We start from the raw sequence: 18,097 nt of genomic DNA on the forward strand, positions 1-18,097 counted from the left end.
TTTTCTCTGCGCAAAAAAAGCCAGTTGTGAAATCACATCCAGGTGTGATTTCATTACGTCAGATCAGAGCTGATCAGGCTATATAATACCTTATTACGTCAGACCACAGCTGATCATGCTATATAAAACCTTACACCACTCAGTTCACACGGGTGTGATTTTTTCTATATGATTTGTATTGCTGAATCCATTTCTGCCATATGCCGAGTGATACCAGTCACAGTTTTGTCAGAAATTGAGATATTAGCATAATTAACCACTACAAACTGGAAATTGGCTATAACTCTGATAAATAATATTGTGCTTAATGTGTTGTTTCTACATGACTTTTATGTGCTGAATGCATTTCTGCCATATGCAGAGTGATACGAGTTTTGTTAGAAATTGAGTAATTAGCATAATTAATCACTAAACTGGAAATAGCTATAATTTTGATAAATAAATATTATAAAAGCCCTGTGAGCCTGGTTTCCAGAGTAATTTGCTGCGTTCCATGATTTGTTTTGTCACTTCGCTTGACAAAACAAATCACGGAACACAGTGAATCAGGCTGGGAACCAGGCTAGAGCCCTGGGGCTCTGGTGGAGATTCTTGCTGTTTATCGAGAAAGTGTTGTTCCAAAGAACTGGAACCCTCAGCCCAGTGCTCTGGTGGAGACTCCAGCCACACATCCAGCTGTTGTGGTTCCAAAGAACTGGAACCCTCACTAGAGCCCTGGTGCTCTGGTGAAGACTCCAGCCACACATCTGGATGTTGTGCTCAGCCATGACGGTTTGGTGACTCCTGTCATTCACAGAGTGAGAAATAGACCGCGAAGACATGTCAATTCAAATCGTCAGAACATCTAAGGGTAGCCATACATCAAAGAAGCGCTGCTCTCACTCCCTTGACAGTAGGTGTACAGGCGACATTTGTCTGGAGCTATGCTAGCTTATGGCTGTGACTTGTGCTCAGTCTGGTGCTTGTGCTCTGCTAAACACCGTTTCTCCACAGGACTCCATTGCTGTCATGGCTGCTGTGGTTCTCTGCCTCTACACGCTTGCCACTGAACTTGAACTTTCAAAAAAATACTAAATGCGAATTACTCAATTTCTGACAAAACGGTGACTCATAGCACTCAGCATACAGCAGAAATGGATTCAGCACATAAAAATCATATTGAAACAACAAATTAAGTAGTCCCCACAGGAATCCGCAGAGAAAAAGTCTTGATTCTGCGGAGAACATTCCTAATTCCGTGGAGAACAATCCTTTAATATTCCGCAGAGATTCATTTATTTAACCTAAAATGACCAGTTATCAAGCCAATTTTAATCTTTTATTAAATAGATACAATTCATTGTAATTATGGATGGGTCATAATAATTCCAATAATAGTTTTTGGGGATAAAAATCAATTTTTATTATTGTTGTTAATATTATTCATGTTTTAATTATTTGCAAAGGTTATTGTCATTCAAACCGTGCCCACAGTAACTACAGTTTAAACTATAGTCTTCCATCCAAGGTAAGGCTATCCAACGTTGAAGCTGCCACTACCTACTGGCGAAATGTTCGTCACGTGCATAAGCCCCGGACGGGCTAGGCTAAACTTCCGCTCGCTCAAGCCATTGAGTTACAATTGTACTTACGCCTTCCGGCAGTCTTCCGGGTACTTAAAAACGCCACTGAGCAACTTTATTGAAATGAATAGCGGGGGGCGAGGCTAACACTCCGATTCCGTCTCTATCCTTTTATTACTCTATGCTTCCATCCCTGTGAAGAAAGTGTCCTCACGCTCCGCGACATGTCCCCGTTTTTACTACCCCGTTTCGCACGCACCCCTGTTTTACCTCCCGGGAATTTCCCCATTGAAAATTCCAGGAGGAAAAAACGGGGACATGCACGTCCGACTATTCCATGGACGTTCTAGTATTCCGCGGATGGTCGAGAAATCCACGGTCAATTCTGCGATCGGACGCTCCGCGACGCGTCCCCGTTTTTACAACCCCGTTTCGCACACACCCCCGTTTTTCCTCCCGGAAATTTCCCCATTGAAAATTCCGGAAGGGAAAAACGGGGACGCGTCCGACTATTCCACGGACGTTCTAGTATTCCGCGGATGGTCGAGAAATCCACGGTAAATTCAGCGATCGCGGATTCCTGTGGGGACTAATTAAGTACAATTTATCAGAATTATAGCCAATTTCAAGTTTTTGTGTTTAATTGTGCAAATTACTCAATTTCTGACAAAACAGTGACTCGTATCACTCGGCATATGGCAGAAATGGATTCAGCACATACAAATCATATAGAAACAACACATTAAGTACTTTTCTGCAAGAATGCTATAGTATAGTATCATGTTCTGAAGGGTTTTTCCCATCTGGGGACTGGTCTATAATGTGTACTGTTACTGTACTGAGTGAGTGGTAAAGTAAATCTGTAAAGCCAGGTTTAGAAACACAGGCACTTTTCTGGAGGACACTAATCCTTTCCTGAGATTTTGCTTTGGTGTATGCATGCTGCAATGTGATTGTTGTATCCCCTATATGTAAACCTTTGGTGCATATTAATGGCTTGTTGATAAAAATCAAGTCTCCTCAATCTCGGAAACTATCCAAGTGGTATGATGAAGATGAAACTGGAGGGATAGAAGCTGTTTTAGGATTATGTTGTGGTCACTACTTTTCCTATATATAGATTTGTGTACATTACCATTATCATCCCTCGATATATGTCAATAAAGTTAATTTCTTATTTACTGTACATGCCCAGGTTGAAAAGTGTCTACGAAGCAAACCAGTTCAGCGCCTTCCTAATTGCCATGGACATGGATAGCAAGGTAGGACTATAGACCAACTCATTATTTATTCATTCATTCATTCTTTCATTTTTGAGTGGTGTAAACCACTCCAACAACTGGCTTTGTACCCGTGTCTGTTCGTACCAAAAAAAATGTACCCGTGTCTGTTCGTACCAAAAGAAATGTACCCGTGTCTGTTGTTTCTTGGAAAAAATAACATGATGGGAACTATGCACCAAAACAAAATTCACCCACTTTTTACTACCACTGATGTGGGTAGGTAGGTATGCATGCACTTTTATTAGTAATTTAGTAATTTTCAACTTTCAACTGGATATTCCACTTTTCAAACGTTTTCAAAAGTCTTAAAAAAATCACACCCGTGTGAACTGAGTGGTGTAAGGTATTATATAGCCTGATCAGCTCTGATCTGACGTAATGTCTGACGTAATGAAATCACACCCGGGTGAACTGGGTGACCGTAGCAACCATGCTCATTTTTTGAGCACAGACAGACAGACACGTAAACTAACAAAGCCAGTCGTAGGAGTGGTTTACACCACTCAAAAATTAGCATGGTTGCTATGGTCACCCATATATGGTCACGCCTTGTGAAATCACACCTCCATTTATGGTCACGCCTTGTGACACATCACGCCACCATATATGGCCATCTCCATATATGAAGATCACAACGCTGACCTCCTCTAACCTTGGATAACCTTGGATAACCAACCATCACCTAGATCTACATATATGGAGCCAGCCAGCAACTCTATATCTGACCGCAAACCCCCTTAGATCTCCATATACCTGTATGGAGTTGACCTGTTTTGACATTCCATATGTTGATCTGACCTCATCAAACGCTGTACACTCAAGACACGCTCCATATATGGCCAGTACATAATTAATTCCATATGTTGATCTGACCACGCATGCCAAAGCGTCTTACTGGTTTACAATACAATACAAATACTGTAAGGGTTTTCCAGATATATAACGGTACAAGCTTGTTTCACAAACGGTACAACTGTAGGGTCTCTTATCTTATTTTCAGGCTGTACAGCCATACTACACAGCCATGGGAGTTTTCTACAAGAAAAAACGTATTACCTGAGATTTTACCAGTGAGACGCCTAAGTGCGAGATGTGACCTCGCCCTTTAGGGCCAGACTGCCGCTGGCATTCCCTGGCCAGACAGCGGAGCCGCTCATCGGCAGTCTCCTCCGTGAGAGTGTGGAGGTCGCACTGCTGGGGCAGATCGGCGTGTGCACGCATCGGCCTGGGTGACGGCAGACTGCTGGGCGAGTGCTGTCACTTTGCAAATGGGCGTGGCCTATATAGAGAGATGATCATGACCCTACAAGGAATCCAGGGAAAGGGGCATTCTGAGATAAAGTTCAAGAGTTCTAAGGCAAAACGTAAATTGGGCTGTTATAGCACCACCATGAGGCCGACTCATTTAATTATTTTTGAATTATTTTTTGTAACCATGTTTCAGAGGGAAAAAAATTGAATAGGGTCTTTGCATTTTTCCATTATAAGTGAATGGGAGAAATTAATTCACAAATAAATGATATCAATTAAACTATGATGATGTTGATTCAAGTTTCTTTATTAGGAACAAAAACCTTGAGATGTACCAACTTTACTTTTCAGGATTATCAAAAGTAGCTGATCTACAACAAGCAAATCGTTTGTTCAGTGTTTCGAGCTTACGGATCTGCTACTTTTGATACTTTAGTGTGACGCTGTAGTATGATCACGTATAAGGGCACACATTATTTCTGCAATGATATATCAAATATACTAACGTTACACTCCTCTCTCAACCCAAGGAGACACAAGAGCTGGGGCAGGTCCAGTTGAAATTTGAGACCAACATCGACGTGACATATAGAAAAAGGAAGTTCCGGGACAAAAAAACCTGTAAACCTTGTGTCAAATCTTCGACAAAATCCGCCATTTGGGGATTGAAAAATCCCAAGTATCCGGGACCTTTTCCCCATGTGGATTGTATTTTTGAACAGGGTAAAGTTTTGAAAGAAACCAAACATACAATCAATAAAAACTTCCACTACAAATGGTGTGGTGTAGATGGCACTAACGTTGACATACCTAACTCACCTGTTGCAAGCGATTCAAATGATGAAAAGAGTTCAGGATCATCATCAGGAGCTGAAGTAGTTCCATCATCTGCAGCAGCAGCAGCAGATCTTTCTGAATCTTTAGACCTGTCAGACACAGAGTCTGACACAGAGATGGACACAACAGGATCAGAAGAGGACTTTGCCTGGGACAAACCATAAGTGGCCTAAAATGCTCTTACAGTGTCTTATTTTATTTCTTTAAAAAATTTAATTCTGGATTTTTTTTCCAGTTTCAGTTTTTTCAGTTCCCACCAGATGTGAGGGAGTTCTGACTGCATGCATGAAGAACATGGTGCACATTGGTGCAGAGTGATACCTGTATAACCTGTATATACACTTTACAATAAAAAACAGTTGAAAATGGGGAAACTGTTTTTGTATGTTTTCTCATGCCAATAAAGCACCTTTGAATTGAATTGTATACATTGCAGCAAACAGCACTAAGTAGCAGTCTGCACAGACATTGGCTACAATTAAATTAGTAGACTGTGACTACTAACAAAACAGGCTGTGTGGCACACTGCAGGTGGTCTTCATTGCCACCCTGTGGTATGGTATGTAACTGTTCGTATTTCTTTTTTGCTCTATAGTCAAGCTGCAAAACTATTCTTTCAATTTAATCTAATCAGGAGAGAGAACTCATACAGTATAAAGGATACACAAATGAAATTGGAAGCACTGAAACTTGAAAAGCAGCAGACACAATTTAAGCTGATGAATGTATTTTCTTATTTATCAATGAGTAGGCTCAGAATATAGAGCTTAAAACAAAAATACATCGCATGGATGCACCTGGGATGTATCCTCAGTGATGTATCCCAAGGTCATCAGGGTTTCGGGTCTCCCAACATCATACCCCTCACTCAGGTGATCCAGCTGCGGTGATCAAGTCCCGACTTACATCCTCCCAGTAGCTATACCCTCGATCAGTCCCATAATCCATTAGGGAAAAACCAGGGCCACACAATCCATTCCTCCTGAACTACTCTGCCGGGACTGGGAGGTACTATTCTGGCGCATGGAAGGACTAGGCACTGTGGGTTGACCATAGAGTATATATATAATAGAGACTGAACTAGCGCGAAGCTCCGCCCCCCCAGCTATTCATGTCAGTGGAAGTTGCTCAGTGGCGTTTTGAAGCACCCGGAAGACTGCCGGAAGTCCCTCCCAGGACCTCAACTTTGAGGTCCTGAGTGACGTAGGGCAACCGAGCGCTCAACGTTAAAGCCCAGCTGCACGGGGTTTCCCGGTCATGAATACACGGGTCCGCCTGTAGTCCCTCCTCCTACCACTAGGACCCAGAGCTTCAACGTTGGAAAGTCTGCCTGCCCCCTTGGGGTTGACTCCCTACGTCTCACCAGGTCCACTCCTGCTCTCACCAGATCCAGCCCCTGTGCGTTGCACCAGACTCCCAGCACCAGGCACTTCATTCAGGAATGGTGGATTCTCGAGCAGCAATGGTTCTGCAGGCTCCACCTTGCCCATGGTGGTTCCGCAGGCTCCGCTTGCGGCTTGAATGGCCCTCCTGGAGGCCTCACCGTGGGTTTGTTGGGCTTCCTCCTCACGGAAGACACAGGCTGGTGCGCCAACCCATACTGCTCCCAGGTGCCGTCTACATTCTGGCTGCCACCCGTCTCCGGTGGTCACCAGACTATTCCTGGTTGTCACGTAGTCTATTCCTATGAGTCACTATAAATAGAATAACTAAAACAAAAATACAAATGTAATGTTTACATTACCTTTAATTGTACTGCATCATAGTTGGTTTTAGGAGCGCAGCTTGAAATAGAATCACATTTAAATGTATTCTTAAAAAACTGAGTAGCCTATCAGTTATTTCATACAAATTCACCTGCTAATCTTGTCAACTACTAGACTGGGTTCCAGCCTGAGTGATTCGCTGCATTCTGATCTGGAAAATGTCACTTTGGAACCCAAGCTAAATGACACCTCCTTTCAATGGGCATTTACATTATTGTGGTCTCCATGAGTCCTGATAGATGTTTGTTTGTTTTTCGTTTGTTTGTTTTTTCCAGGTCAATTTTGAAACTATTGATTTACATATTTGTTATGTAGTGGATGGTTTCAGGGTAGCTCTGGTCCATAGCCCTAATAGAGTTTTTATTAAAGTGTCCTCTGATCATAAGATGCCCAGCCCGCATGGGCTTACAAGACACTCACAAAATGTAGTATTTGTATGAGGGGGCATAAGTCAAAGACATTGACCCGAACATAAAACTATTGTTACTTTGCTGTACAGCATTCCTTCTGAAGTGTATAATCTGAGTTTTCTCTCAGTTAATCGCAAGTCTCTATTTACTGCACCATAGACTTGCAATATTCAATTTGTTTTGTAAATTTGACTCATTTTCAGCCATCAGAGCAATATCATCAGCATATTAAAGATGTTTTCAATTGATATACCCAAATTGGCCTGCTTGACTTCCTGGGCTACAAAAAAGAGCAAACAAAGTGGCATGCCCAAACATGGGAAACTCTCATTCTACTGCTCTACCAGATCAGTGTGTGTGTGTGTGTGTGTGTGTGTGTGTGTGTGTGTGTGTGTGTGTGTGTGTGTGTGTGTGTGTGTGTGTGTGTGTGTGTGTGTGTGTGTGTGTGCGTGCGTGCGTGTGCGTGTGTGCGCGCGTGCGTGTGTGCGCGTGCGTGCGTGCGTGTTGTACACAGGTACATTTCCCTTTTCTTTTCTATCCACTAGGGGGCGGTACTGACATACTTCAGGCACGGAGGGTCAAACTCCTCGGCTCTCTTTGGCGTCTGACTGTGTCTCTTGTTGTTAGGCAGGTTGTCAGGGGCAGCCAGCAACACATCAGCTAGCAGCCCCCTAGCTAGCGATTAAAGCGATCTTTATAGCTTAACGATGACATATCTCTCTACCAAAGACAACGACGGGCCACATATCTTCCCTTTCACCCGGATCCGCCCGTTTTGCTCCACAAAAGCATCAGGGACGACTGGGTTGTTTGGTGGAAATCTATTAGAGGTTAGTGGGGTTGTTATAGCGGCTCTGGTAGCTTATTGCTAACACCAGGAAGCACAGTAAAACAGACGTTTTAGTTGGTTCATTAATCATGTCTAGGTCATGATGTGCAACGACCAGGAACATTCTATACCGATTGACATTGTCTGCATTAAACATAGCCCCATATGTGCCCTCTCCCTACGCTCATTCTGTAGCATCTCGGAGCTACAGAATGAGCGTAGGGAGAGGGCACATATGGGGCTACATTAAACACAGTTATAGCTTTTTATTGCAGGCTATTCCAATATCTAACACAATCTTGGCTGTTGGAAAGGTAGCCCTGGTCCAGTGCTTACAGCGAGACAGAGAGAGACTCGCTGTAAGCACTGGACCAGGGCTATTGGAAAGGTAGCCCTAGAATGGCTTAGCCCCAGAATGGCTGTGATTATTAACTACATTTCATGCAAAGATTAAATGTATTCACAGCCAGGACAACAACTTAGGGCTTAGGGCTTTTTGTGTTTTCCTTTTAGTACCATTCTATAATCGATCCCTTGATTGAATAATGCATTAACAGTTTGCAGAAAAAAGCACCGGGAAGTACAGTACAATACAACTTATACAAGGTCTCCTAAGAGGATTTCATTTTAAAACCCCAAGAAAGCATATGGCTTGTTTCCATTGGGGTCCTTATATTCAATTCATCAGATCGTACCACGGTAATATTTGCAAACTGTTAATTTATAATATTCAATCAACCAATGCATAAAATGTATGCAATATCACAGCCCTTCTAGGGCTAATGGAAAGGGTACTTATGTGAATCAAGCATTTAAAAAATAACTTAAACTTATTACTGGGATGATTCAAGTGGTTAAATCTCGTTTTGTTTTCTTTTTGGGTTTTTTCATTGGGTGTGGATAATGTTTTGCTATGTAAATATGTTTTTTTATTTATTAGATATGACTGTGACTCAATGTCGATTATTACTTTTTAGTTTGTTTTTTGTGAGGCGACCACAATGGAAATATGTACCGGACGTTATTGTCTTATCATTGAATGTTTTTAACCAACATTGATTGATTGGATACTTTATTAACAGTTATCAAAATATATATACAATAATGCTGAAGGATAACACAAATGAGGGCTCGCTTCCATTCTAATCAACCAAATAGAAAAGTATTTCGTGTTGCAGCCATTATAGGCGCGGCCATTCTATAAACGATGGAGGCGATGATGGGAGAGACTCAGGATGTCCCGGGCGAGGATGAATCCGGCGGCATGGACAGAGACCCCCCGTCGTGTCCCTACATCCCCCCGTACCGATCCAACCTGGTCCGGGGGGACGGGCGCCTCTCCATTCAGAAGACCAACGTGTGCTCCCGGGCGTACTTTGTGGTGGTCATGGTCTTCTTCCACGTGTACATCCTGAACGTCATCGCCCTGCTGCTCTACGTGCACTACAACAACGGCCCGGGAGACATGATGATGAGCGGCGACGGCGTCGGGGACCCGCCTTCGCCCGTCAGCGACGGTGACCACCACGCGGGGGGTCCATCTGAACCCCAACCTCCTAGAGATATGGATGACGACTACCGCCAAAGCTTCAGTCTACCTCGCATTGAAGGAATACGGGTGAGACTGTGTTTGGATTGATTGATTGAATGCTTTATTGACAGCAAAATATACAAATGTTTTCTACAGTCATGCTTAATATAACACAACACTCTGAGGGAGGGTAGGGACTCGGGAGTCACACTTTTTGATGTCTGGTGGTAGGGCATTCCACATTTTGGAGGCACAATAGTGTTGCCGAATCTGGGGATGATGATGGTGGACGTGTTAACAATTATGTTTCTATTTAGCCGAGCAGTGGTTCTCAAACTTTAAAAGAATTTCAATGACCCTTAGTTTTGGTTTACACTACTAGGCCATGGACCCCCATAAGGGGGTCTGCGGCCAAATACATCAGTCCTTGGCACTATTTGTAGAATCGGCCTCAGGTCTTAGTGGGTTAATGGAATATTCCACTTGACTCTTCCTGTCTCTCATACATACATAGGTGGGCCACATCCAACGGCTGTCCCTCATACCTGGTAGAACCCACGAGATGAAGACTCTCAGTCTTAAACCTCTGCTCTTTGGTAAGAACACCCTGCTTCTGGTGTGTGTGTGTGTGTGTGTGTGTGTGTGTGTGTGTGTGTGTGTGTGTGTGTGTGTGTGTGTGTGTGTGTGTGTGTGTGTGTGTGTGTGTGTGTGTGTGTGTGTGTGTGTGTGTGTGTGTGTGTGTGTGTGTGTGTGTGTGTGTGTGTGTGTGTGTGTGTGTGTGTGTGTGTGTGCGCGCGCACGTGCGCGGTCAAACTGGTAACTCATTTGGTATGCCTGTATCACCTCCTCCTTTTTGGGGTGAAACAGGAGCCGTTTGGCTCCTCCACTAGTCCACTTCCTCCCTGGTAACTGTGTTTATGACTTCCTAGTTTCTACTAACAACAACATTGTTGAGTTACAGGTCTGTAACTCTGAGTCCTTCCTTGGAACTTAAAATGTTTCAGAACAATAATGTTCTCGACCGTGATGCCCTGCTACTGCCACATGTAGTATGTGTATGTATGTAGAAAGGGCAAGATGGTACAAGCCAGAACAGATTGACGTGTCAGGACGGACAGATGCTCTCCCGTGAGTGTGTGGGCACGGACGATTTATCCTGTTGTGTGTCAATAAGATAATGTCACAACCGGTGTGTAGTCACGACCTGCTCTAGAGTCTAGTTATTTTGACTCAGTCTAGGTGTGATCAGCCGTCGTCAACACCACGGTAACCCTTTCCTTAACCACAAGGTGAAGGAGCCAACCCAGTATAGAGCCCTGGGGCCCCCTAGATGACAGAGAGATGAAGCAGGAAATTGTATAAAATTGTTTTGCAAATTAAACCTTTTCATAGATTTCATAGATAGCTTCTTAGACTTTGAGTTTGACAGCACTATCTTGTTAATGGATTCATGAATGTGTACTTTTCTGTTTTCTCCCTCTACACCAAACCTCTTAGCCAAAAAGGGCATTGTGAGCTTGTAGATCTGTTATTTTTTAACTAACTAAAATTCTCCTCAGAATATCCGATGCTAGTAACTAAGGATCTCTAGGGGCCCTGATTTAAAATGTAAATCAATTGACCTAATTTAGCCCTGATTATTATTTCTTTCACCTTGTATGGGTAACACTAGACCAAACTCCAGGCTGTAATCTCGCTGTGTAGCGTAATGTTGGGAAGTGTTGGTGTGTACAGTACATGCTCGGTAGAACATGATTTAAGGCTGTATATGATTGGGCAATTTTCAGTTTATTTATGAGCTGCCAAATAGCACTTATTTTAATGAAATGTAAACAGAGAGTGTGTTTTGTGGAAGAAGATCAAAAGAAAATCTGAGAGTCTGTTAAAATTGTATTGGAAAATAAGTCCTGCATGGTGGATCATTTATATAGGGTAACTCATTTACAACTTATAAACTAATATGCTCAAATAAGGGAACAATCCAAGGCTGAAATTTGCAAAAAATAGTCTTTATTTGGGAAGGGACGCTTCGGTCCTTACACCTTCATCAGGACAAACGTCTTTTAATGTACAAGTTATCCCTATCATTTGGAAAATATCTTAAATAACTTTCTCACTCAAACATTGGGGATTAGACATATTTGGGATATAACTATTACATAGTAAAGTCCAATATTAACACTTGTTTTTACACACCATATAAGAACATTATAAATGTTTTTATTTTGATCATAGACCCAATTACTGAATGCCAAATGTCTAGGTTTTCTTCAGAATATGTATGACACTTATTTACTACGACACTATGGCACATCAGGAGTCCAAGTAGTACTAGTGGTTCTCAAATGTTTTATTTGCATGGACCCCCTTAACTCTGAGTGTACAAATGGAACCAAATGGACAAATGTCCACCACAAGCCGGCATAGTCAATTCAATTGAGCTATATTTGCATTAGAAAACATAGGTTTACATTGCCAAAGCATAGTGTCAAAACATTATAAAAACAATGTAAGAAAAAAAAAGTATGTACTGTTGGAGGCCGTACAGCATTGTGTTAAAACGGAGCTATGTCACATTGCAGCGTTATTTACATATTATATACAGGGTATAAAGCCTTTTGAAACAAATAGCAGCAATATTTTGCAGTCACTTTTGGGCCAATTAGTAGCATTCTTCCAAAAAAACTATTAAAAAATGTATACAAAAAAGCCTCAGATTTAAAATGTGTTTAAAGGTAGCTCCATTCATATGTACAGTAGGTTTATGCCAGAGGTCCACTCGGTACAGATCCATTCATATGTACAGTAGGTTTATGCCAGAGGTCCACTCGGTACAGATCCATTCATATGTACAGTAGGTTTATGCCAGAAGTCCACTCGGTACAGATAGTGCAGGAAACACAATGGTTAGTACTCCTTACACTGATTACACCTTAGGGTGGTTGTATTACATCGTGTAAGTGTCATTGCCCATAAGCCCCAGCTCTACCCATTTAAACCCTAGTTCACGGCGCACCGATGGCGCTTCCATTTGCGAGCCGCCGCCACCAGGTTCTTGTCCCGTTTCTGCCACACGTACGCCTTATTGACCACTAGGCGCTCCCCCTGCACCGTGCCTGTCACCAGGAAGGTGCCACCTCGAGGCTGGCGCCGCGTCATGTTCCTCACGCAGGTGGCGTCTCTCTCCAGCCACAGCTCCATGCGGGAGCGGATCTGTCCACCCAGCAGCGGGCCGTGCTTCAGAACCTCCAGTTTGGAGGCCAGGCTGAACTGGGCCACGCTCGCAGGACTGAACTTGAGCCTTGTCAGACGCAGCTTCACCACTAGGGGGGGACAGACGTAGTGAGAGCAGAAAGTTAATATGGATTCAAACGTGTTCGATATCGCTAATGAAACTAAGGGAGTCTACTGCTCCGCCTCAGTCAAGCAAGGGCAGGGCAACACAGCATATGTAGAGGAGACACTGTTGCAACTCTGACAATTTAAGTGTATTTTATTAAGGTACAAACAGAAGACTGATGTTTCGATGCTACTGCATCTTCCTCAGAATTGACTGAGCCATGACTCTGAGGAAGAAGATGCAGTAGCATCGAAACGTGAGTCATCACTTTTTGTACCGTAATAAAATAGGCTTCAATTATTGTCCTAGCTGCTCCAGTGTCTTCTCTACATAATTTATACTGAGTTCGATATCAGTGTTTAGAACTCTTTGTATGTCGTGCACTTCTCCAAAGAAAGAAGATATGGAAATATATACCAGTGCTCACCAAAATCACTCCTACAGAATGTGTCCAGTGTGTCTTTAGAAGAGGACGCCTCCTCCAGCTCACAGTCCATGCAGCTCGCTTGAGGCACTGAAATAGAACAAAGTCATTATATAAGGTCAGTCGCGTTGCCAGTTTTGAGTAGGTAACCTGTAGAGTAGGCACCAAAACATTGTGGGCACTAGTGGGATTGTTGTTCCTTCCAGACAAATGGAAATCGCACCTTTTAAAGATGATTATGAAGGCCATCCATAATGTTGTCATTAGATTAAACAGCTTTTAAACAGAATTGCTGTCATCATTTAGGCTATTTAAGCCAATGCATTATAACCTATGCATATAACCTACAACGTATTCAAATGCATTGAAAGACAAGAAATACATTCTAATTGAAATTCTATTTTATATTTAGTCATACAACTGCACACAAAAGAATAGCGCAAAGAGCTGATCTACAAGCTCAACACACCGCAATTCGTTGTGAGCTTGTAGATCTGCTATTTTCAAAAGTTTTAACATTTTCGCTTTTAATGGCATTACCAAAATACGAATGCCAGACTGAAAGTGGCTAACGAATGGTCCGTTTCTTTCACCCAAATCAATAATTGTATTAAAATATCTTTTTAAAGTGTCTCACCTCTGCGTGGCCCTGAGCTCACGCTGCTGTTGGTGATGGAGGAGATGCACAGCTGGTCATCTGCAGGAAACTGGTCACAGCGCAGGATGTCCGGCCAGGGGTATCCATAGCATCCCATGATCGGTGCGCAGCTGTCTCGCACCGATTCACACAAACTCCTGCAGGGTGATACTAACCTGATGGAGAAGGGATGATGTATGGTCAAACATTGGCCAAATTGACAAAGTGTGGGTCTTGTCCCACTTTTTTTGGGGGGTCCTCAGTTCAAATATGTTTATTTTGGGGGGTCCCGACTTCACAGTTCAAATATGATTAATTTGGGGGGTCCCCAGTTAAAATATGATTATTTTGGGTGGCCCACAGATATGATTGGTTGGCCCACAAATATGAATATTTTGCCCTGGGGGTCACAGCCTGAAAAGGTTGAGAACCAGTGGATTGGTACAAATCAGACTGTTGTTGTTTTGGTGGTGGGAAAGAAACTAGCCCTGGTCAGATAACGTTTGGCTATTTATATATTCTTTTCCCAACTAAAAGCGGTTTTGAATTTGTGAAGTGAAAGCCTGGTGGTTGGTTACGTGAAACCGGGACATTTGCTGAGAGTCATTAGTCCAGATTTGCATAGGTGTCATCAGGGCTTTAACCTCTCCACCACTTCTCACCTTTGTTTGCCCCGTGTTCTTTTTTTCCCTTTTTCTTTTCCCCCAGAAAATACATGACTCTTAATTTCAGTAGTTTTGGTCGGGGGTGCCATTTTGGCAATGGGACAAAAGAAAGAAAATGTAATTATATTTTGCATGTCATGTGCATGTCATCACCTGCACACCAGATTAGAGGAATTTTCAAAATATGGATAAAAACGTCCCTGGCAATCAGTACATAGTGAAAGCGGGCTCGTCTTAACGTCCCTGGCACTTAAACTTAAAGAGTGTTGGCAAGTTTCTGCTGTTCAAATTCAGCCTTGGACCCAGTCAAGACAGTCACCTCAGCCTTCTGTAATCTGGATGAAACTAAAAAATAAGTGACTAATGTCATAAAATTAAGACTTCCCTGTCCAGACAGCTTCTCTCTAATAATCTATATAATCATAGAATAAAGTCTGACCTGTCTGTCCAAACCGCTAAAGAGAGGTAACTATAATCATAGAATTAAGACTGACCTGTCCAGACAGATGGGAGCGAACAGAGAGCAGAGGAAGATGCGGGCGTCAGGGTGACACTCCCTGGAGAGCAGGGGCAGCCAGCTGGCGCTCTGCTGCACGGCCTCCGCCGGAGACTCGTGGCCCAGCAGGTTTGGCATCCTCATGGCGTTGTAGCCGATGCCCTGGCACAGAGCCATGCGCGGCGGGACGGGCACGCAGCGAGATGGACTGCGGGGCTCCCACCGCTGCCCATCTTCCCCACCCGTCGAGACCATGGGGGGTCCTCCATCGTCTTTTGCTGCCTCAGTCTTCGGTCTAGAAGTAGCACCGGTATCTTCAGGCTGTGTCTCTGTGTCTGCTGCTCCGATCCTCGCCTTGTCCCCGTCTCCAACTTCCCCAGGTCTGACCCTACTTTCCGCGCCAACTCTTCCTCTCCTGCCCTCTGCCCCCCTGGGCCGTGCCCGTGCCCTTCTGCCGGCACGGAGCGCCGAAGACGTGCTGCCTGGCCCGGCGAGCAGCAGCAGGATCAGTAGGACAAGCACCCAATGGTAGCAGTTTCTGGCTATAAAACGAGGACTAAGAACCAAAGCCATGCTGGGACAGAGGTCCTGGTGTGTTGGTTGTGTGTGGGAATGAAGGTCTGTGTATGACCGTGCCGAAAGGGATGGGGAGAATAGGTGTATTTATAGTGGGTGAATACATTTGCATATGCAGAGAAGGGCAGGGGGAACAATGGAAGAAAGGAGGCGGGATACTAATGAACGTGCTGGCTCTCGGTGTGGGGGTGGGGGTAAACTCTTATTAATTAGGTTGCTAAATTGAGTTATGTGACTGTGTGTGAGGGAGCTCAAGGTATTAGGTGTAATGTTGATGTTAGTGACTGGGTTGTACCGTCTCTACAGCTTGAGGCCACCATTTACAATTTAGGCATTTAGCAGACGCTCTTAATCCAGAGCAATTTACAGTAAGCAAGAGGAACACATGGTAATACATCAAATACATCGAAATAGTCATCAAGGATCATAAGCAAGGTCATATTGAGAGTTGCATGTGGAACATTCAGTCTTCTGTCAAACAATAATCATTCTTTGATATTCTTCTTATATATTATGTGTGTGATTAATCATGGCTGATGAGAAACAGACGATAATACCTCATAGGTGTAAAGAGAATGAATGTGACTCAGGGGTGTGTGTGTGTGTGTGTGTGTGTGTGTGTGTGTGTGTGTGTGTGTGTGTGTGTGTGTGTGTGTGTGTGTGTGTGTGTGTGTGTGTGTGTGTGTGTGTGTGTGTGTGTGTGTGTGTGTGTGTGTGTGTGTGTGTGTGTGTGTGTGTGTGTGTGTGTGTGTGTGTGTGCCAGACAAAAGGGATTAACTGGGTGATGTGTAACAGACACTGGGTGGAACAAACAAGGCTCCACCATACTGTACAGACAAGACAACTTGCCGTAAGCCTTTTACTGAGCGAGGAAAGAGGTGAGAGGCTGGAGAGACAGATGGAGGAAAGGAGGGGGAAGGCTGGAGGGTAGAGAGATGCATGCCTTCACTCGAGTTGTCATTTCATTTACCATGAAACTGAGATGGAGAACAGAGGAACTACTGTACACGGCGTGTGGGATTAGAACAGAGAGAAATGGTACACAGAAGGCTCTGAAAACAGGACCTGGTGGGGGATATAGTAGTTTTGAAACTATGGGTCGGGCTCAGGACCTATCTTTCTTTGGGGCATTTGGACCCATTTTTATGGGTTGTGAGCAAGCAAATATGCCTTTAATTTGTATGTTTGTTTCCTACACTTTCTTTAATTATTTCTGAAGATTCAGTTTGTAGATAGGCGATTTTCACTGGGTCCCGGAAAGACACCAAATGTATTCTTGACCTGAAAAGGTTTGGCAAACCACTATTGTTTATAACCTTTTCTTTATTTACAGTGGTGTTTGAGCAATTGCCTGTATGCATTTGAATGAGAATGAAGAATAGCAATCACTGACTGATACTGCTCATTAGGACATTCAATGCACTGGCTAATTATCACCACAAATAGCCCCCCAGGGGGATATGAGTGGGCCTCATTACACCCATATCCACAATCACTTATGACTCCTGTGCACACACACCTGCTCATACAATTAGGACATGCACGTATAGCCCCAAGTTAACCCTAGCTTCCCTATTCTGGGCTGAAAAAAGCAGATCTACAATATCGCGAAGCATTGTGAGCCGTAATGAGCAAAGAGGTTTGTGTAAAGGGGGGGAAATGAAGCAGACCTACTCCAGTCAACTAAGTAATTTGTATAAGTGGTTAACAATTACACTATAGTAACAATGATACAGCCTCACAGCCTCAAGATAGGCAGAAAAGTTGAGCGAGATAAAACTCCTCAGTAAACGAATATTTATTTTGCAGTAACAGAGTTGCACTTTAAGTACACATGTAATGCATGTAATGTAATGCATTTCCATACTTGAACTCGGGAGCAGTTCCAAGACTGACACACCATTAGTACGTACACAGCCGTGCCCACAGATGAGTGATTGTTAAGTGGATTAGAGACTCCAGCTTCAGTTAACAACAGTGCTGTTTTGATCTCTCACACTACTAAATGGATTAGATTAGACCTTCAAGACAATTTACAGGACCTTTCAGTATGGAGCCAACATTGACATAGTTTTTAATAAACTTGTGTATTGTATTGTATTTTATTGTATGGCAGAAGTCCTCTTTGGACAGATCCAGAAAGACACTATTCTTCTGAATCACAGTAAAGTTGTATTAGTGCAGACAATTAAGTAAGTACATTTTATTTATATAGCACTTCTCACAGAGAGCTCACAAAGTGCTTTTCATGCAGAGAATAGAAACAAAAACAAGCATTTTGAATTAGCTGGAGGCGGTCCATGGTGGTTTTACTAAGGCAGGTGAAAAGTGAATTACAGTAGTCCAAACGTGACGAAACAAAGGCATGAATGATCATCTCTAATTTGGGGAAAGAAACCAGTGAGCGAAGTTTTGCAATATTCCTGAGGTGGAATAAACATGTACGGGTGACTTGTGAGATGTGAGTGTCGAGATGCATAGTTTGGTCAA

General features: G+C 43.3%; 2 protein-coding genes across 4 annotated transcripts in view; one reads left to right on the plus strand and one right to left on the minus strand.

The window, feature by feature from the left end:
* LOC306914445 (transmembrane prolyl 4-hydroxylase-like) overlaps positions 1-18,097 on the plus strand; it is a 70,656-nt gene that overhangs the window by 42,268 nt on the left and 10,291 nt on the right. Inside the window, exons 1-3 of one of the 3 annotated variants that reach the window (XM_079491467.1) lie at positions 7,788-7,939; positions 9,102-9,556; positions 9,984-10,065. In XM_079491467.1, the coding sequence (XP_079347593.1) occupies positions 9,146-9,556; positions 9,984-10,065 (493 nt within the window). In that variant the 5' untranslated portion in view covers positions 7,788-7,939; positions 9,102-9,145. Of the gene's footprint in view, positions 1-7,787; positions 7,940-9,101; positions 9,557-9,983; positions 10,066-18,097 lie in introns of those variants that run through there. The other 2 variants (XM_079491466.1, XM_079491468.1) reach the window with 2 other exon arrangements.
* On the minus strand, positions 12,470-15,247 carry LOC306942966 (secreted frizzled-related protein 5; the record flags this gene model as incomplete). The annotated part of the gene is made up of 4 exons (XM_079529166.1): positions 15,030-15,247; positions 13,871-14,046; positions 13,237-13,323; positions 12,470-12,792 (listed from the first exon to the last, which is right to left on the minus strand). The coding sequence occupies exons 1-4, from the start codon at positions 15,206-15,208 to the stop codon at positions 12,470-12,472; spliced, it is 765 nt and encodes a 254-aa protein (XP_079385292.1). The 5' UTR covers positions 15,209-15,247.

This window comes from Electrona antarctica (assembly GCF_951216825.1).
Source record: "Electrona antarctica genome assembly, chromosome: 2".
NCBI lineage: Eukaryota > Metazoa > Chordata > Actinopteri > Myctophiformes > Myctophidae > Electrona > Electrona antarctica.